General features: G+C 42.0%; 1 protein-coding gene across 2 annotated transcripts in view; it reads left to right on the forward strand.

Annotated features, from left to right (window-relative positions):
• Positions 1-1,584: 1,584 nt before the first annotated feature.
• Positions 1,585-22,134, forward strand: part of tacr3a (tachykinin receptor 3a) — a 40,861-nt gene continuing 20,311 nt past the window's right edge. For both annotated transcript variants that reach the window (XM_054779821.1, XM_054779820.1), the window contains exons 1-3: positions 1,585-2,257; positions 14,170-14,358; positions 14,459-14,609. In XM_054779821.1, coding sequence (XP_054635796.1) covers positions 1,890-2,257; positions 14,170-14,358; positions 14,459-14,609 — 708 coding nt within the window. In that variant the 5' untranslated portion in view covers positions 1,585-1,889. The remainder of the gene's footprint in view (positions 2,258-14,169; positions 14,359-14,458; positions 14,610-22,134) is intronic.

The raw sequence follows: 22,134 nt of genomic DNA on the forward strand, positions 1-22,134 counted from the left end.
TTCTATCAAATTATGTGGCATCATTTTGTTACTAATACATCACCCACTTATTATCAGGAAAGATATTCAAGATCATTTTCCCCCAGTTTAGATCTGATGTGTTTTCGAAGTGTTCCTTTATTTTTTTTGAGCAGTATACTATAAATAGGACTATCAAAAACAAGGCATTTACGGCGGTAAGTAATTTATTTCATTATTCATTCATTTTCTATGCTGCTTTATCCCAGCTGACTTAGCGTAGTACACCCTGGACTGTTCGCCAGTCAATCACAGGGCACATAAAGACAAACAACCATTCATACCAATGGACAATTTAGAGTCGCCAGTTAACCTAACGTGCATGTTTTTGGACATGTGGGAGGAAACCGGAGTACCCGGAGAAAACCCACGCACGCACGGGGAGAACATGCAAACTCCACACAGAAATGCTCAACGGAGATTCGAACCCGGATATTCCAGATCTCCTGACTATGTGGCCAACAGGCGAACCACTTGGCCACCGTGCAGCTATTTATTCCATAAATTACATAAAAATGTTTAGTGCAATAAATGCATGTGCATCATGGAAAGCCACACCTCTCTGTTACGACTGCAGGCAAAGGCACAGTGTCGCGTCCCCACAGAGTCACATAGTCCAACATGTTTGTCACTTTATTCTGACCTGAACACATCAACAGCGGTTCAATTCTAACACCATATACTGTATGTATCTGCAACTCTTAATCCTGGGAACAACACTTCCTCATTCTCAAGGTGCATCCACAGAAACTCCGAATTCACATCTGTATTATGCTCGTATGCGTGGTCTAAAACAGAAAGAGAAATAAGTGGATATTCTTATCAGCATTTAAGTGTTTCTGGGAAGTCCCAGAAAATACACTCAATTACGTGGTGTCTTTGAACACAACCCCTCCAGCTAGCATATGTTACCAATAGTGGTTTAAAAGAACAGATTGTGCAAAAAAAAAAAAAAGTTCATATTTTTCGTAATTATGAATTAAACTGCATAAAAACTGATGTAAATTTCCGTTTAGCGCAAATAAAATACAGTAAAGTACACACACAAAAAAGCAGTCTATAAAGGTGATCAACAATTTGCAGGCATGCTTTTACGCTAGACTATACATTCAACGTTCGTAGCTAAACTTTGCCAAATCACTATCATTAGCTGACAACAAACATAACTGGTGCCTGCGCGTGTGTTACATCGACTACACAAACCAGGAAAAAGTAGGGTATGATACAAACAGTAGCTAGAATGTTTGTACTCTTGGAGGATCAAGTTGCCGCCATCTTGCGCTGCCCCTGGTAGCTTTTTTTTGGTTTGTTTTTAGCACAAGCTGGTGTATGCTTAGTCACACATTTGACAGATATTGTGAACCGTATATCAGATATATTATGAACACCGTGATTTGATATTGCAGTCAAGGCATAAAACACACCTGCAATATTTCAATATCCTGTTTGTGTCTGCTCACACACAAGATTAGGTGGACGGGTGAAAACAAGATAAAGGCACGCAGTGTGCACTGGCTGATAAGGTGCACTGTGCGACGTGAATTTGTTATTCATGAAGTTTAAACAGCAGCTACAAGTGTCGATCGATCTCGATCTCGGAGTGTGCGCCACTTGCGCGTCACCGAGTGCGCACGACGTCTTGCTTATTGCTGCTGCTTGCTGGCACAGAGACTCTCACAGTCTCATTCAACATGCATTTGCGCACACTTACACGGCCGGGCAATCTCGTTTTATAAGAAATGATAGCAAAGCGCCCATTTAAATGGATGGGAAATGATCCTGCTGCGCCCTGTGGTGCCTAAAACCTCCTTCGTCGCTCTTCGCTTCGCTTATCCAAGTAGCTCCGCTTTTTGGAAGGAAAGGAGACAAGGATGGCAGCTTCACATAACGCATCGAACCTCACCTCCAACTACACGAACCAGTTTGTGCAGCCGCCATGGCGCGTCGCCCTCTGGTCGGTCGCCTACAGCTCGGTTCTGGCCGTGGCCGTGTTCGGCAACCTCATCGTCATTTGGATCATTCTGGCTCATAAACGCATGAGGACGGTGACCAACTATTTTCTGCTCAACTTGGCCTTCTCTGACGCCTCCATGGCCGCCTTCAACACTTTGATCAACTTTATTTACGCAGCCCACGGGGAGTGGTACTTTGGGGAAGCTTACTGCAAATTCCACAACTTCTTCCCGGTCACGTCCGTGTTCGCCAGCATCTACTCCATGACTGCAATCGCCGTGGACAGGTTGGGGCTTCGATTTATGACCCATCCACCACACACACCTCTCATCACCCTGATGACTTGACACCATACATTACATGCACAATCTAATGACATCCAATACAAGTTGGATCTGAAAATGATTGAACCGTATGTTTATTGTTGTGATTGTAGCAAAATACATTATATTGTGAAGTGTTTCTAATATATTGCCTCTTTCCAATACTAATTTCAGTTTACAATACCAGTTTTGTGTCATGCTCTATTGCTAGCTACAAAGGAACCGAAATTTGCTGCAATTGAGTGCAGTTCTACACCACTGCAAACTAACCTATTATTATATCCAGTTATAATATCTAATAGGCTACAGCTCTATTCGAGCTCATTAGGCTGTGCAGGTGGCACTCTATGGCTTCAAGTCTCCGTTACAACATCTTTGTGTGGAGTTTGCATGTTCTCCCTGTGCTTATGTGGGGTTTCTCCGAGTACTTTATACCACATCCCAAAAACATGTTCGGTTGGACACTCTTAAAGTGTGTGAATGTGAATGGTTGCTTGTCTATACTGTATGTGCCCAGTGATTGACTGGGGACCAGTCCATAGTGTACTTGAAGTCATCTGAGGGCTAATGGATGGATGAAGGTGTACCTAATGTTATGACTGGTGTACATTGTTAATAGTCATGTGCTGGAAAATCAAGACGAGACGGAATATACGGATGGCGCGTGAAAAAGGAAAGAATCGGACCCACACGGTGCAAACTTTCACCTCAGCATGAATTGTGAGAGTCTCTCATTTTTTATCATTCTTCCTCTCTCTCGCTTTCCATCAGCACAGGCGGAAAATTGAATCTTCAGATTAATGACAAAACAATTGCATGAAAGCTGGTTGGAAGGGAGGTCTGCTTCTGGTTGTAATGCACATCGTCTGTACTCAGAAGTCAACTGCATGGTGGCATCTCAAGCATTTATTATAAACCAGTGCAGTGCAAGATTGTTTTCTGAGCTGCAAGCAGTAGAGAGGCAGTTGTCAAGTCTGACTGACCGCCGTCTCACGACGACGGGGCTGTTCACATTTATTTTTATATTCCACTGGCACTGATTCATCGAGTGGGCACTGTAGTGAGTGACTGACGGTGTGCTAATCCAGACCTATGATTTACTGACCCATTGTCAAAATCTAGGTTTAATGATATTCTAGAGATGCTAGTCATGTAGATACAAGAATCTACTATAATATACTCTCTGTCAAATATGATGGGGATGGATCTTTCAAATGGCTACATATTTTTCAATGGAGGAATAACTGTCTTGTTTATGAAAACATTTATAGAGCATCTATTATAACAAATATTTATTTTCAGAAGACATCTATAATGACTTCTGATGGGGCATTAATGGTTTAGCTGAGCTCTACTCTAAGGTAGTTGGCAGTACACATTGTTATTTACTAGGGGTATCACAAGATCTTGTGAGATTCAAACGTGATGAGATTTCTCGTTCAGAAAAAAACAGCGTCACAATAATAAATATGCCAATCCTGCAATTTTACAAAGTGAAAGATGACATATTAAAAGGAAATATTGCAATATTATTATTATTATTATTATTATCATCATCGTCATCATTATCGTAACTATGCATTATCATAACAATGGTTTATTTGGCGCTAGAAAATGTTGACAATCATATATATCTAATGTTTAGCGTCAATTTGTGGGACAAGAAACATTTCAAAACGCACCTGCAGTGTTTTGTGACTCGATTAAATAAAAAGTTAGTTTTTCCAGTCGTATTTCTTCATGTGCGTTTCTTAAATTAATGTTAAAAATGAACGTTAAAGTTAACACACGAATGGTGAGGTGACAGTGCGCAGGGAGACAAACATAACGCCTAGCGATTTGTGAGGTCTGATTTTTATGATGCAAATGAATGTATTACTCTTTTGAACGCATATTGTTTTGAGAAGCCAAACTCTGTACCCTGACCCAGCAACTAAACTGAACTACGTTCCTCGTCATATAAACGACCACAACTGGACTCGCGGGACCAAATGGGGGGGGTAAGTCACTGTTGATATAGTCCACTGCTGATGGGATACAACTTCATGTCCAAAAAATCCAAACTATCCCTTTAATTCAACTGGATAGTACAATCGCTCTCGGAATATTGTGAACACCTGTTTCTATGCCAGTGTTCTACTGAGCACAATGATGCTGCCTGTTGGAAGAGTTGTGCCGTGGGGGTTCGAGTTCTGCATAAATGTAGCTGAACGTCCTGTAGCTAATGTCAGTTGTGCTTCTTCAGACGGCAAGCTACTTGAGACTGACTCAACCGTGCCCATGTGACTTCAGATAATGGGGCGATCACTATCGTGTTGGCCGTCCACTCATCAATGGAGCATCATCTATCATAATAGTTCAATATCAAGATGTGGCAGTGGCTTTAGGCACAGCTGTAATGAAAACAAAACACACAGATGCTACATCCAGACAGCATTAGTGTGTGTGTGTGTGTGCAAAGCTAATGCGTCACTCATTACATTTACATACACAAAAAAAGTCTGAATTATTTCATGAATTCGGTTGAGAAAAGCTTTTTAAGATGCACATAAACACCTTAGGTTGTGTTTGACTTAATAAAAATCGGATTTACACACAGACTATGCGATTGTAAACCAGATCCCTCTTGTACTGTATATACAGTATATATATATATATATATATATACACACACACACACACACACACACTTTCAATCAAACATCAGCATGTGCATTCTACGCATGCGCCAGCCTCTCTGGAGGACAAATGGCAGAGCCCTCAACAACATTAAATTCACAAAAGAAGACAAAGCCAGATTATAATATAGTCCATACAAAGAAATACCAAAGAACTCCAAACACAAAACAAAGTACATCCGAAAACTACCGGGCCAAGCCACAGGTAAAAAAAATACTAAGATGACTGAACAAAAGGCGCTGCTCACCACGGGCACAGCAGGAGGAAAATACTAACTAAAAATCTGTGCTGAAAAACAAGCAGGTAAATACAAGTATACACCAGGTCGCTGCGGAGAACCAGGTAGGAGGCAAAAACAAAGTACAAAGAAAAATGCCACTGCTGGAAGTAGCCAGGCAAGGGAATATCAATTACTCAAAAATATAGGTAGTAGTGACCAGAAAGCTAAGGATAATGCAAGGTACGCAAGGCAGGGAGGCACAGGAAGCAGGTGTGGGTCAGGAAACAATCTGGCAAATAGTGAGTGACATGGCAGGGCTTAAGTAGTCCAGGTGTAATTGCTTGCAGGTGTGTGATGAGCTCCTCCCAAGCCAGTCAGCAGTTTACTGCAACAAATGACAAGAAGAGGGCAGCAAGGCAGCATAATGTGAATGATGGACATCATGATGTCCATGATGTGAATTTCCGCGATGTAGGATTCCTTATTTATAAATAGAATAGTTTCACAGGTAGAGCATAGAAAACTTGTGTACCACCTGCTAAATACGTTTTTAACATGATTGGAGCCATCTAGACATTAAAGAACAGCCTTAACACCCTTAATACCCAATATAGTGCCAAAATAAGAGCAAATAAGCCATTTAAGACATAAATAAAGACATTAAAAAAGACTTGTGCTCATGTTTGTTGCGATAAATGTGATCCCCAACCCCCGGTACCGGGCCGTGGGTCATTTGCTACCTGGCCGCACAGAAAGAAAAAATAAATTCCATGATGTTTTATTTTGAACAGCTGCCGGATTCTCTCTGTTACATCCGTCTCACTTGACGCATGTCCATTGTGCGTGTGCTAACTTTCTCTCGCCGCACAGATAGACTACTACTGTATTTTTAGCATATTTCTTTCACCTCATATTTGGTGTCAAATGCTGATACTATGTGGGAATGCATAAAGGTAAGTTTTTGATGTCTTATTGAGTGCTAATGTGCACATTTGTCTCAAGTCAATTCATGCTAGCCACTCACATCAAACATGTAATAATCTCTCTGGAAAAACTCCAGGCTTGAACTGGTGGATGGTGGGTCGGCATTCAGATGTTGTTCATGTCTTCGTTTCACACAATACATCATAAATAAGATAAATTAGATCGGAGATTTGTGGGAACACAAGCCGGTCCGTGGGTCAAAAAATGTTGGGGACCACTGCTCTAAGGGACCTGAGTGAGGGCCGGACAGGAAGTTGGCATCAGGGGTTCAGAGTTGATTTTCACCTTAGCATGGGTTACAGCTACAATAGTAACTTGTGTTTTATCAGGCATTTTTATTAGGGATTATTGTGCCTTTTGTGAGTTAATTCAAACCTGCAATAAAAGCCTGTTGTTCCGGAGATACATTTTTTATTGAGTGCGACTGCTCAATAACGTGCAATGGGGCCAAAGAAAGTTCCGAGGTGCCAGCACTTTCATAAAGAAGGTGAGAACCACTAGTGAATTCGATCTTGCCAGGATGTACGGGAAGTCCATATCAACAATGAGTTCCATCCATTCGTCATTTATAATTATTTCACAAACTATAAATATTCTCTAAAATGTATTTTTTTGTTCATATTTTTGTGTGCTTGGAACTTATTAATTGAATTTACATTAAAAATCGCCTCGGTTTTTGTACATTCTTAACAAAACTCGAGGTACCACTGTACATGCAAGTTGGATCTGGTGTACAATCGCATTTTTTAAAAACGAGTGTTAAGCCGATCCTTAAAAAGCCAAACACAACCTAATTAAGGTTTTGACGTTGCGTGTTAAAAAGATGGCTTCAACCAAATCCATGCAATCCTTTGCTTTTTGTGTGTGCATGTAAACGTAAACGAGACAACAATATGTGCCCTACTGCAGCCAAGACCACTTTGGCTCCTGCAACTATGTCCATGTGTTTTTGCTTTGCGGCGTCCACCTGATTCTGTCAGTAGAAAAAAAAGAAAGAGGACATCAGAGTGATCCGCATGATACAGATGGAACGCCAGGTCATGCTTTTTGTACCCTGGCTGGCGCATTGCATTGTCTGCTCTCTTCAAATGGCACGAGGCCACAGTTCACGATCAGACGCGAGTTTGTCCTTCCTGTTGCCCCTGTGCTGATGGCAGTTATGTTTCTGTGGGCCACAGTAGCCAAATCCTGGCAACCGTAAAACTGTAAAAGGTAAATGTATTGTGCAAAAACAGAGCTGGTGTTACATCATGTCCCCTTCATTCTCTTGTTTACTCTATTGACACTGGGTCGGTTCCAAAGTCCATCAGTTAATGGGAGAATTGGGAAAGGGGACGAAAGGCAACTCTTTTGAAGTTAAATGGATCATCCTTCGCTTTTACAAATATTACCTAAAATACCGCATTGGCCATGAATATAAGACGACCACTCTTTTTCAAGACTCATTTTTGGCCTTTGTGCCACGGCTGCATCTCACAATGTCATTGGTTTGTGCGAGTAACAAAAAAAAGCAAAAGTTATAGCTCCAAAACACTGTATTCTGTGTGTTATGCCATTTGAAGTGACGGCGCCCTGTCTGGTCCCCCTTTCAGGAGATTGAACCGATTGTGTAAACTAAGTATTGTGAGATTTGGTGTTGTGTGTGTTTCCAAGAAGAGTAAACAATCAATGGTGGGAGTATTCCCCATCCACATCTTTATTAATAACACAGGACTCAATGTGCTAAAAGGTAAAATACAAATTTGTTACAAGCAATATTGTTTGGTAAGCGAGGCCATTAAGAGAACCAAGGTAAAATGTTGGCAAAAATTTTCGTCAAAAACCGAATCATATGAAAACCGGGGTGTATATTAATCTGTCTAGAATGGCTGCATGATCTGACCCTTTAAGTATTTTTGTGACAGACAGAGTTGAATAACTTCCTCTTCATTCATTTCATGAGGGGAGAACTTGACATTTTTGGTTGCTTCATACTGCTCTTAAAAGCGGACTGTTTTGTTCTGTGTGAACAGCACAATCAAAGAAAATTTGACGGCTTTGGTGATGGAATCAGTGGCCGGATGGTGCCTGTCTGAAAGTTTATCCCGCAATGCTGGGACAGAAGTGTGACGTTTACTACCCGTTTGTGTAGAAAGCAATTGTCACAAGCGGACAATGTCTTGCTTCAAAATATGCACGACCAAATAAATGCAGATCCTGTTACGGCTCCGCTTCTGCTGCAAATTATGCAGGATCTCTGTGTGAAAGAGGTTTTAGTGTGTTTGCAGATTTGTTTGCCGTGGTGTTGGATACATCATCCAAGGTAACTGCTGCTAATGTAGTTAAACTGCAGGCAATGATGAAGTGCTTATGAGTCGTTAAATGTCACAGCACAGTGGGAAGTTTTCAAACAAGATGGTTTCCTAAAGCCTCCTGTGTTGCTTCAAGCATGTCAAGCTGCCAGGTGGAGATGAAAAAATGATAGGTGTCATTAATCTACATCTGTAATGTCTTTGACGTTCCTCCAACACTTCTGCAAGTTTGTATATTCGTATTTTTTAGCCTTTTTGGTTTTATCTTCATTCAGCAAATGTAAACAATGTAGTGATGATATCGATAACTGTGACTATTCAGTGCACTATATTCATGATATGACATTTTCATACTGTGTACAAGTGTCTAACAAGGCTTTTAGTCTGCAAGCACCGATGTGATTGTCTAATTGCTAATTAAAGGATGGATCATCATTGTGTTCCAGACACTCAGGTCAAAGCAGATCAGTGGCCTGTGATTAAGACTCAATTAAAAAATGTCAGCCTGCATTAGCAGCAATTGGAAAGCGCATAGCATCCTAAAGGGGTCATTTACCCAACACCGTCTGTAACTGAAAACAGATCATGGGTCATAGTCATGTTGTTGCCTCAAACATCAGCATGTCAGCATTAATGTATATACCTGCAGTCTACATTTACTATCCACTGAAAAAGACTGATACTGGAATAGCAAGATAATTGTGTCTTGCCTACAGTCAGCCTTGGTGATGGCAGCGTTATGGTCTGGGGCTGCATAAGTACTGCTGGCACTGGGGAGCTGTGGTTCATCGAGGGAAACATGAATTCCAACATGTATTGCGACACAGTTTTTTATCATGATAAAGAACCCAAAGACACCTGCAAGACAACCTTGCTGAAAAAGCTGAAGGTGATAGTGAAGGAGTGGCCAAGTATTTCTCCAGACCTGAACCCAGGTCGGACATGCTCACTATAACATGTAGTTACGTGTGTTGCCAGCAATTGAACAGTAATGGCTGTGTTTTGAGTAGAGCTGCAACAATTTAACAGCTATTTCATCATCATCATCATCATCATCAACTTTATTTCAGACACATGCATGGTCCATAGAACAATGAAAAACAAAACAGAAACACACAAACAAAAAAGAAAAATTAAAAATGGCTATCTCTTGCTATATAAATTAAGGCGCCAGTGTTTCCACAAGCTAGAAAAGAACCTGACTGAGCTTTGTACAGGGTTGGTCAGTACACATATGATGCTGTTTGCAGAGGATGTTAACCTACACATACATCTGTACATGAGGTTTCGTAACACAGCAGCACAAGTTGGCACAGCAGCCTGGACAAACATTTGACTGGCACTAGTCCAGCGGGGCACCTTAAGCAGCATCCTCATGCCATCATTGTATGCCACCTGAAGCTTATGTATACTGCTTTTTTTATAATGCTGCCACAAGTGGGCAGTATACATAGGAGTACAATATGCTTTAAAAAGTGCAGTTTTAACAGATACTGAACACATAGAAAACTTACGAACAAGCATATTAGCTTGTGCATATTGCATACAACACTGTCTATAAATGTCTCTATCATCTGTCAGGTCAGCGGATATATAATGGCCCAAATATTTCACCTCATCATAGACTTTTAACATGTTATCTGCCAGTGAGAAGTCAGGGAAAATTAATTTCATATCCTCTTTACTCCTGACAATCATGATGTTACTCTTTTCTGAATTATATTTAATATCAAAGTCTAGGCCATACTGTGAACAAACCCTTAACAGCTGCTGTAGACCAGCACTGTATGGACAAAAGATCACTAAATCGTCAGCATACATCAGGTGGTTTATGGTAGTATCACCAACCCGGCAGCCAGTCCTACATTCATTCAGCAGCTTAGATAAATCATCCATATACAAATTAAAAAGACAGGGAGACAAAATGCTGCCTTGTCGCACGCCGTTACCAACATGAAAGGGGGATGATACAGAGTTTCCCCACTTAACAGATATAGATTGTTGAGCATACCAAAACACTAACATTCTTATTAAATATTTTGGGACACCCCTATTATACAATTTGTGAAATAACTTTTCATGATTTATATGGTCAAAAGCCTTTGAGGCGTCAATAAAGCAAACAAAAATGGTAGTATTGTGTCTGTTGTACAGATCCATAATCTCCTTTAAGGCAAAAATGCACATATCTGTGCCAAGCTTGGATTTGAAGCCAAACTGATTATCAGATGTCATGATAAACTTCTCCATTCTATTCAACATAGCCCTTTCCAAGACCTTTGATAAGGTACTTGTCAGAGCTATAGGACGATAATTATCTTTACTATTTATTTTTCCAGCTTTATTTTTCACAATGGGCACTAAAATAACAGACAGTATAGACTTTGGTAAGGTACCATGAATTAGAAACCCAGTAAAACATATTGCTAGCAGAGGATAGAGTTTTCTGCTGGCGAATTTTAAATGCTCAGTGGATATCTTGTCTACACCACAGGCCTTATTATTACTGAGCTTCATCACAATCTCATTGACTTCTTGTACAGAAATAGTCACATCTTCATCTTTGTCTACATTGTCCACCACAAAGGAATTACTTTTGACACAATTAAACAGCTCATAGTAATGTTTCTGCCATAACTGAGTGATTTCGTCTGGTCCGTTTGCCCCACCAATATTTGTTGGTAAAGATGTTTTAGAAGTGTTCAATCTTTTGATTTCTCTCCAAAAGTCAATAAGACTATTGTTTTGTAGTTTTTTTGCGAGTGAGTCTGATCTCAATGTATTTTCATTCCTCTTAATAAGTCGTAAGATATATTTAAAATTTGCATTTGCCTGTTTCTTATAGTCAAATAAGGTACCATGCTTAGGTTTTCGTGCTTCAACCCACAGTTTGAAAGCTCTTCTGGCCTCAGCATGAAGCTCTTCTGCATATTCATTCCAGCCTGGCCTGGCTTTATATTTTTTCGTTCCATTGAGAGACTTACTTGAGATAATAAGAGATTTTACAATTGTCTCATACAGGGAGCACAACTCAAGGCCATGTTGCGCATTCTTACAATTCATATCACGACATGTAACTGTACTTTTTGGCAATTCAATTTTACTCAATAAAATATCAGACTGGGTACGGTAAAGGTGAAAGTCTTGCTCGGTCAAATTGGCCCAATTTATTTTCCTTTCTTCTGGGTTGTCACTCACAGGCACGACAGCTGGTAAATTGCCCATATTTATGGATAGAGAAAATGGTACATGATCAGATGTTGCCAACTCATAATTGATCCTGATGGCCTCTATAGAGTCATGTGCATCTTCAGTGCAGATGCAGTGGTCTAACCATGATGTTGAGTGCCATGCTTCACTAATGTAAGTGTAGCTATCCAGTGGCAAAAGTACTTCACTGGACAGAGTCAACCCATTATTGGAGCAAAATCGCTTTAAATGATCAGCAAAGATAGATTTTGAATCTGACACATCAGCATTCATGTCACCCACGATGAAGAAACAAGTAGAAGGGTTGTCCTGAACATATGATAAAACATAGGCCAACTTATTAAGGTATTCATCCTCATTGTGTGGACTTTCGTAGGGTGTATATACGTTTAGTATAATAAAAGTTTTACCCCCACAGCTAAACTCTATTCCTATAGCCCAATCAACATCAAGTCTGACTACTCTAATCAATTGATCATATCTTTTATGCCACAACACTGCAACACCACCAGATATTCTGCCACGCACTAACTTTGTGCTGTAGTCAGTGGTAGATTCACCTGCTCCATAAAAGTTTTCATGTAAGGAATTAAGTCTTTCCAAGTCTTGTTTAGGTAGAAAAGTCTCCTGAACGCACAATACATCACACGTTGCCAGGAGTTTATCCACCACAAGGCGACAGGATTTGTCTGCTTCCGTATGTCCAACACGCAATCCGCGCACGTTGTATGACACAACATTAATGTTCATTTACTTGGGCAGATTGGTCCCGTGCTCACGCACAGCTGCTGTCCTGTAGCACTAGGTGTACTCACAGGTCGATCATCAGAGCACCGCAGCTCAGCCTGCCCCCCGGAACCAAGTGCCACGCCGCCAGTGTTAGCTTTGGATCTGCGAGCTTCAAAATAGCGGCGGACATACGTCCCCGCTGGCCAAAGTTGTGGATCGTATATTTCTGACACTTCGTTACACTCGACCGTGACCTGGAATGAACTGAATCTATTGAATTTGGAGTCAATTTTCCGACAGGTCACCTGCTTCCCCAATTTCTCAGCCAGATAGGAAGACAGGGTGTCTGCATCAAGCTCCGGAGAGAACCGAGTGGCAAAAACACTCACCAGTTTAGTTCTAATCACTGGGATGGTGTTCTCAACTGCGGTGCCAATTATTCCAATATTTCTCCGCTGATCCCTTTCCAAACGAGTGTCCATTATTCCACCTTTGCGCTGCACTGTTCCTCCTGGGGTTCTCGGGGGCCTCCGAGCTCCCTTTTTCACAACCGTGCTCCACGCCGGGGACTGAGGCAACACGTCCACTCTCTCCGGCTCTGGAGCCGACGCGGCTGGTGCTTCCGCCAGTACAGGTGCCGCCGCTCCGCCCGTCCGCCGAGGTGTACCGCGGAGGTTCTCAATAGCTTTCAAACGGCGATCCATAGCCTCTGTAGTGGCACCAAGGTTTTCATTCAGGTTTAATTGGGTCTCCATAGCAGCTCTTAGATTCGAGATTTCCCGATTCAGCCGCTCCATTCGATTAAGCAGAGCCGAGGCGTCCATGTTGCCAAATCCAACAGGTGGTAATTCATCCAGGTAATGAGATACGAACCTTGGGATGTTCTCACCACATTCGTTAAGTACCTTTAGGCAGTCTTTAATGTTATTCGTGTCCTTTTGTGAGCCTTTGTGCCTGATGCAGCGTATGGAAGTCGTGCACATTTCAAACAATAGCCGCTTGGACTCTTCAATCCATTCGGATGAGAAGTTGTTTGAAACCAGCAGTACGATTTCATCTTGTGACAAAGTTCTCATTTTGATGACAATAAAGTTTAAAAGCTCATCCTCTATGATCATTCTCCCATCTGTTGTTTTATAAACAAAAATCTCAGCTTTTGTTTGAGAGCAACCAACTGCTCCAGCACGCACGGCTGCACCCACCGCAGCCGCCATATATTATTATATATATCCATATCCATATCCATATCCATATTTGATATTGGATTAATCGTTTTTTGATTTAAAAATAGAAATATCCTCTGATTTCAGCCTCTCAATTGTGAATATTGTTTAATTTCCTTAGTCATGCATGAAAGCAACCCAATTGTCCTTGTGTTCTAGGCAAAACAAAATATTCACATACGCCAGCTTTGATTTTGGAAAACTGTGATGGACATTTTTGCCTCTTTTCTAATAAGGACCAGTGTTTGTGTTTTTCCTTATATTGAGTTGGTTCAGCCAATTAATCCATTAATTGAAACAGCAAGCTTCAGATTAAATGACTAAGAAAATAATTGTTAGTTGCAGCCCTGGTGTTGAGTTATTTCCAGTGGACAGTAAAGCTGTACTGCTATGCAAGCTGTACACTGACTACTCTACTCTTCATTCCTATAGTATTGTTGCTTGAGAAACAATTCTTGCTGAAATGTGAGAGGTGTACTCACTTTTGTGTCCTTGGGAAGTGTCTTTGTCACTAAATCTACTGTCCTTTGATCTTGTAGGTACATGGCCATTATCCATCCTTTGAAGCCTCGGATGTCAGCCAAGGCCACCACCGGAGTCATTACCTGCATCTGGAGTCTGGCTGTGGTCCTGGCCTTTCCCCTCTGCTACTTCTCCAAAATCAGAGTTCTGCCTCGCAGGACCTTATGCTACGTGGCTTGGCCCCGCATGGCAGACGACCCCGTCATGTGAGCAGTGTTTTATTGAGCTTTAGACATTGTCAGCATGTTTGAGACATTTTTTTCTTCACAAATTTGACATACCTTTTTGTCAAAATTTTCACTGAAGGTACCACATTATAGTGACCGTGCTGGTGTATGTGCTGCCTCTAGTAGTGATGGGTATCACTTATTCCATCGTGGGAGTGACTTTGTGGGGAGGGGAAATCCCTGGAGATTCATCTGACAACTATCACGGACAACTACGAGCTAAAAGGAAGGTGAGCTCGCTGACTTGTCAATTCACATAAACCTTGTGGTAGAACTGTCAACATTGTGTAAGTCCGATAGCATTTAAATCATTAGATTCTTATGGCTTATTGTCCATATATGCAACACGACTGCTGGCTGAGATTTTCTGCATAGGAACTGGTTAACCAGGCAGTTAGATCAGAAAAAATAAACTGTCAAAACATAGAGCAAGTATTTGTTAATCACTCGACTTGTCTCTTGTGATCTCTTGGCCTTTTATACAGTACATAAAAGCTTGTTTCCAATTTGTCACATGTTGTTCCAACTAACATTTCAGAGCAGCTAGAAACAGTTCAAATGCGACTGATATGGCGCACAGTCCCTCCAGGGTGCCAGTTTAATCGCCTTCTACTGTGCTAATTTAATTTCAGCGTGTGTTTAAAATATTTATCCTCTAAAGAAGGGAATGCCAGCCTCCCACTATATATAATTAAATGCTGCTAATGTTGAGATAACCTGCTTTTAAGTGTGCTGTTGATTGACAACCTGCTGATAATCAGATATCCAGACAGTAGAGATGCTCGACTATTGACTCAGTCGTTCGAGCTTGCGAGTTTTTTACTGAACCGAGACTCACGGGTATTTGTCTCTATTAACTCATTCACTTAACCCTGCTGCCACTAGCTAAATTAAGACCAGCTAGCTGAAAGCAAACCAGGTAACCTGGCATTAATTGTGCAACTGCTTCTCTAACTGCATTTGTATAAATATATTAATCCTATGGATAAAGCAATCAGATCTGCTCCTTACCTCATATCAGCTCGCTCGCAAATGCCTCGGCAAGGCAAGGCGAGATTTATAGAGCACAATTCATACACAGGGTATGAATTGTACAGAAATGAAGGGTAAAATCACTACATAAAATCATTCCATAAATTTCCATAAATCATTCCATAAAACCAAAAAAAAAAAAAAAATGAAGAGTGCAGATAAAATACTTTCAGTTGTCATATGCACAGTTGAATAGTTGTTTCAGCCTGGATTTGAACATTGCCAAAGCTGAGGATTGTCGCACATCTTCTGGAAGACTGTTCGAGATTTTGTCAGCATAAAAAAACGCAGCTTTCTGTACATTTCTCTAAATCTGGCTCAGACACTATTCCCTTGATTTCGGCAATGTTTTTTAGGTGGTAAAAAAAACAATGTAAATGATTTCATGTGGCTGTTAAAGTTCAGATCCGAGTCCATTAAAAACCCTATACCGCCTCCATCACTGTTTGGTACGGTAACTGTTCAACACGTGATAGGAAGGCACTCCAGCGGGTGATCAAGACCTCACAGAACATTGTTGGGGCAGCCCTCCCCTCACTGCAAGACATTTATAAAACTAGAGTCCTACGCAGAACACACAACCTCATCAAGGACAGCACACATCCACAACACTCATTATTCACACTCCTACCGTCAGGCAGACGCTACAGGAGTTTGAAGTCCAGGACCACAAGATTCAAGATTCAAGAGATTCAAGAGAGTTTTATTGTCATGTGCATAGTACAACAGCAGTTATACCATGCAATGAAAATCTTATTCTGTTCATTCTCCCAAGAAAAGAAAGAAAACAAATGAAAGAATAAGAACATAAGAAACATAAACACATAAACATATATACCAATAAATTAAGCAACAACAACAGAAGAGACATTAATACAAATAAATAATACAAATAAATAAAGTGCTATGAGTGTGTGCGTGTGTTGCGTGCGGCGTGTGCGAGTGCTTCGTTGAGGAGCCTGATGGCCTGTGGGTAAAAGCTGTTTGTCAGCCTTGTGGTCCTGGACTTCAAACTCCTGTAGCGTCTGCCTGATGGTAGGAGTGTGAATAATGAGTGTTGTGGATGTGTGCTGTCCTTGATGAGGTTGTGTGTTCTGCGTAGGACTCTAGATTTATAAATGTCTTGCAGTGAGGGGAGGGCTGCCCCAACAATGTTCTGTGAGGTCTTGATCACCCGCTGGAGTGCCTTCCTATCACGTGTTGTACAGTTACCGTACCAAACAGTGATGGAGGCGGTAAGGACACTTTCGATAGTGCATCTGTAGAAGCAACTCAGGATTGTGGTGGACATGCCAAATTTCCAAGGAACTTGGCACAAGGCTGGCAAACAGCTTTTACCCACAGGCCATCAGGCTTCTCAACGAAGCACTCGCACACGCCGCACGCAACACACGCACACACTCATAGCACTTTATTTATTTATTTATTTATTTATTTATTTGTATTATTTACTTGTATTAATGTCTCTTCTGTTGTTGTTGCTTAATTTATTGGTATTTATGTTTATGTGTTTATGTTTCTTATGTTCTTATTCTTTCTTGTGTTTTCTTTCTTTTCTTGGGAGAATGAACAGAATAAGATTTTCATTGCATAGTATAACTGCTGTTTTACCATGCACATGACAATAAAACTCTCTTGAATCTCTTGAATCTTGAATATTTCTAACCTGATGACTAGGTTTTAGAGAAAGAGTCTGAAGGTGGCTAATAACTTTCTCTTTCTTTCTGTGGGCCAAAGGCAATGATTTCAGTTTTGTCTGAGTTTAGCTGGAGAAAGTTATTTTGCATCCACACGCTGATCTGTTTGATGCAGTGACAAACTAAATCTGTAGGACTCTGTTCACCGGCTGTCAGTGACACGTAGATCTGAGTGTCGTCTGCATAGTTTGAACACGGTGTTGTTTTCAAACCTAATCCTTGCCATATACCGTGTCCCTGTGCTGTCATTAATGAGTCTTCCCTGAACAACTGCAGACTCAACTGCTGGTTTGGGTGTAAAAGGCACAAAACACAAAAGCGATCAGATAAATCAACATCCACAACATACACATTTGATATAAGCAATACCCTTAGTTGTGGGTAGGTTCAGTCACATGCTGAGATAGACCAAACATTTCAACGACAGCAGTGAGTTCTTTAGCATCCACATGCACATTCAAGTCCCCTGTTATGAACAAACCGTCAAAATCAGTGCACGCAACTGAAAGTAATTTGGTAAAATTGTCAATAAAACAAATCTGTGGTGGTGTGTAAATGGTAATATAAAGTATGGAAGTATGTTTTAACACCATTTTCAATGACACATACTCAAAGGAAGAAAAAAGCCCAAATGACAGTTTTTGGGTGATTATATTGTCTCTGAATATGGCACAAACATCCCCACCTCATTTTTCAGATACATAATTGAAGTGAGGAAAACTAGAATGAGGACAGCATTAGCTGTGTTTTTGTCGAGCCATGTCTCAGTTAAAAACATAAAATCAAGATTGTAAACGGAAATAAAATGACTCTTTAAAAATATTTGTTAGTTAATTATCTGACATTGAATACAGCATGTTTAAGATTAGCTAGAGCTGAACTGTGGATTAGGTTGCATTGATCAGACAGTCTAACTGTCCGTCACTTAACTAATCAATGTGGTTTGACAGTGGTTATTCTTTTAGGCGAGCACACTGCCTCCCTGGGCCTCTGGTTGATATGAGGCTTAGCAACGCAGTGGCCCTTAGTGTCCGAGACAACAGCATTTACCCTGTTGGGAATAACCTCTATGGGCACCGATGATGGGGGCCGAGTAGGGGGAGCTTTGGGTGGTGGAGTGGGCTGAGAGTGGAGAGAGGCCAGTTTTTTTTTAAGAGTATAGAATCCTTGATATTACCAAGTGGCACTTGGACAGCTAGAAGTAGCTATTCTGTTTATGTTTACGTTAGATATGGCTCCGTCTCCAAATATTTTGTTACCTTGACACTTGGCACAGTTTTTCTGTCTGTTCATGGCGATAGTTGTCTCTCAGTTTGTTATAAACAGTCACATTCAGCTCAGACAGTGGTAAAAATCTGTTGGTTAGCTATATTTTGGGTGATGATAAATCTCCGTTGATACCAACATTTTGACTTGGCTTTGACTTTGCACCAAGTCTATTATAAGTGTCTATACAGACTCTTCGTTTCATTTAGGTTATACGTAACAGGTTATTCACCCTTTTGAGGTAAATGTGGACATCTTACCAGTGGATTCCACTGGGAGCGTCAAGTTCTTTTTCGGTTTGTAAGGCAAAAGTTCTTGCTTGTAGCGCACAAATTTTTTGCCGATATATCTGACAGCTTTCACAAGGAGACTTTGTTTGGATTACTCCTCCGGGCATGTTGAGAAAGTTGTAGTCGCTGGCTTGTCAGATATGTTGGAAAAATTACAAAATTATTCAAAAAGTCTTGGTTCATTTTGACATGATCGGCCATAGGCCGTAGTCATGGAATCCAAAATGCAGAGACGAGAAATTCGTGTAACAAAGGTTTATTACAGAAGGTGAACAAAGTAGGCAAAAATCCAAAAACTCAAAGTACAACTGAAATACCTCCGGACCTAGTCATGGGAACAAGATAATAATAACGAAAAACACTGCTAGGCACGGACACAAAGCAGGGAAAAAGACACGGGGACTAACCAAAAGAGCTGCTAACAAAACTAGCAGGAAGTACCAAAAAGACACATGAAAATAACTGTGAGAGTAAGCCGAGCAGGGAACAAGGTACTTACAAAACATAGACAAGCAATAGACCAGAGAGACAAATACACGGAATACAGGAGTGCTGGAAGGAGCAAGTAACGGTGTAGCCATACCAGAGAGCCATACCTCTTGACCGGGCTGGTAGGCAGGTGCGGGAACCTGGTGCCGGTTGGCTAACTGCTGGTTGTGGTTCGCTGTCCAAATCAGAGCCGCCCGGGTCTCACACCAGATGCGATGTGCTCGCTGAAGGTGCATATGTACTGTCGGAACTGCTGCGTCTGCTTTCTGTGAGGGAAAAAGTGCAGGCTGGTAGCCGAAAACAGTCTTAAATGGTGACATACCTGTCGCCGAGCAGGGTAGTGAGTTGTGGGCGTACTCAATCCAGGGGAGGTGGGTGGACCAGGCAGAGGGGTGCCAGTGGCAGATGCATCGCAGTGCTCCTTCCAGGTCTTGATTAGCCCGCTCCGTCTGGCTGTTAGACTGCGGGTGATAGCTTGAGGAAAGGCTTACACTTGCCCCCAGCGCTCTGTTAAACGCCTGCTATACTTGTAATGCAAATTGCGGTCCCCTGTCCGACACAATCGGACAGGGGATCCCATGCAGGCGGAACACATGTCTCACCAAAAGTCTAGCAGTCTCAAGGGAGGAGGGCAGTTTGGGCAGGCAAACAAAGTGCGCCATCTTGGAGAATCTGTCCACGATATTAAGAATCACCGTACGTCCATGAGAGGAGGGTAATCCAGTTATAAATTCCAACGCAATGTGAGACCGAGGGCGGGAGGGGATGAGCAATGGCTGGAGCAACCCGGCAGGAGGACGATGAGAGGACTTGCTTCTTGCACAGATGGAGCAGGCAGTGACGAACTTTTTGATATTGGTGGTCATAGTTGACCACCAGAACGTCTGGGAGACCAGGAATTGGGTCCGTCGGATACCCGGGTGACACGCTAACTTGGACGCGTGGCCCCACAGCAGTACCTGAGACCTGAGTCTGTCAGGCACGAACACCTTCTCTTCCGGACACCCCTCAGGCGGCTCCGTGTCTTCTGCCGCCTCCGGAAGTCTCCTTTCCACCTCCCACTGGAGAGCACCAAGTACCCGGGCAACAGGTACAATGGTTTCGGGAGATGTGTCCACAATGGGGCAAAAAATCCTGGACAAAGCATCGGGCTTGATATTCCGGGATCCGGGTCTGTATGTAAGAGAAAATTTGAATCTGGTTAGAAAAAGTGACCATCGAGCTTGACAGGAGTTGAGTCTATACACTGAGCAGATGTAAGCCAAGTTCTTGTGGTCGGTAACAACCACCAACGGCTGAGCAGTGCCCACCGACCAGTGTCTCCACGCGAGCGCGATGGCCAGCAGTTCCCGATTGCACACATCATCCCCACATCATAGTTCCTTTTTGCTGAGGTGAGGCGGCGTGAGAAGAATGCACACGGGTGCCGCCAGCTCATCCTTAATCCGGGCGTGAAGGGACTTGCGGAAGATTGAGCTCCTCCTCATCATAGCCACTTTCAGTCGCTAATAATCTCAAGTAAATTGAAAAAGCGTAAAAGGTCCAGCAGACGGTTACCTGCCTCCCTTCCTCTAATAGTGTGGTCAAAAACCTTCCTAATCTCCGACAAAAAACAAAAATAAGACGTGCGTACAGCCAGTTTGGCTTTGCTCACCACTGTGGCCCATTCTGCCGCCTTGTCCGTGAGCAGGCTCATAGTAAAGGCTATTCTGGAGTGATCGGAGTAAAATGTGTTAGGCTGCTGGTCAAATACTAATGAGCATTGATGCAAAAACTGTTCACATAAACTGACTCCCCTGAAAAACGTGGGGGGTGCGGAATACTTGGTTCTCTCTGGCGCTGGCCACGGAGTGGCTGTGAAGGCGTCGAGGGGTGGAGTGCTTGCTCAAGACGCCGGTCGATGGCACGAACATTAGCGGAAAGTGCAACGAGAGTCTCCGTAATTCTCTGAAGAGATTGCTCATGGCTGCCTACTAATTCGCCCCGGCGAGACATGTGGATTCCATATCATTGGCCAGATTGGCCAGATCGGCCATAGGCTGTAGTCATGGAATCCAAAATTCAGAGACGAGAAATCCGTGTAACAAAGGTTTATTACAGAAGGTGAACAAAGTAGGCAAAAATACAAAAATCCAAAAACTCAAAGTACAACTGAAATACCTCTGGACCTAGTCATGGGAACCAGATAATAATAACGAAAAACACTGCTAGGCACGGACACAAAACAGTGAAAAAGACACAGGGGCTAACCAAAAGAGCTGCTAACAAAACTAAAAGCAAGTACCAAAAAGACACACGAAAATTACTGCTGGAGTAAGCCGAGCAGGGAACAAGGTATTTACAAAACATAGACAAGCAATAGACCAGAGAGACAAATACACGGGATATAGGAGTGCTAGAAGGAGCAAGTAACGGTGTAGCGTCAGGAAAAAATCCGGCGCTGGAGTGTCGTTTAAGAAGCTTCTCTAATGAGGCACAGGTGTGATCAGTTATCTCCTCAAGACGGCTTAGTGGTGTGCTGCAACAGATGGCAGAAAGATGGCAGCAAACCACCACACAGATCATGACACATTTAAAAGAAAATTAATTAAATCATCTTAGGAAAAAAGTAAAATGATTTAAAAGTGAAAAAGCAGTAAGCGACAGGAATAATCAAAGACTCATCTGCACTCCATACTCGAGTGTTTCTGTACTCGACAGAAGCAGGAAGCAGCACTCAAAGAATGCGGGTACTCTCATACACGGAGCACTCGAAGAACCTGGGTACTTGCAAACGGCAAGCAATCTCAAAACTCAACTCCACCCGCCAAAGCCGAACATCTACAGCTAGGCACAGCCAGGTGTCTACAGCTCTGATAGCAGGTTTTCTGATGGTGTGGCAAATCCAACTCCACTTTCTCTTCCGAAAATGAAAGTGCTCCCTGAATAAAACATTTTTGTCATACTGCTGTCATAGATAAATAAACAACTACGAGATACGA

This window comes from Dunckerocampus dactyliophorus, chromosome 6 (genome assembly GCF_027744805.1).
Source record: "Dunckerocampus dactyliophorus isolate RoL2022-P2 chromosome 6, RoL_Ddac_1.1, whole genome shotgun sequence".
Lineage (NCBI taxonomy): Eukaryota > Metazoa > Chordata > Actinopteri > Syngnathiformes > Syngnathidae > Dunckerocampus > Dunckerocampus dactyliophorus.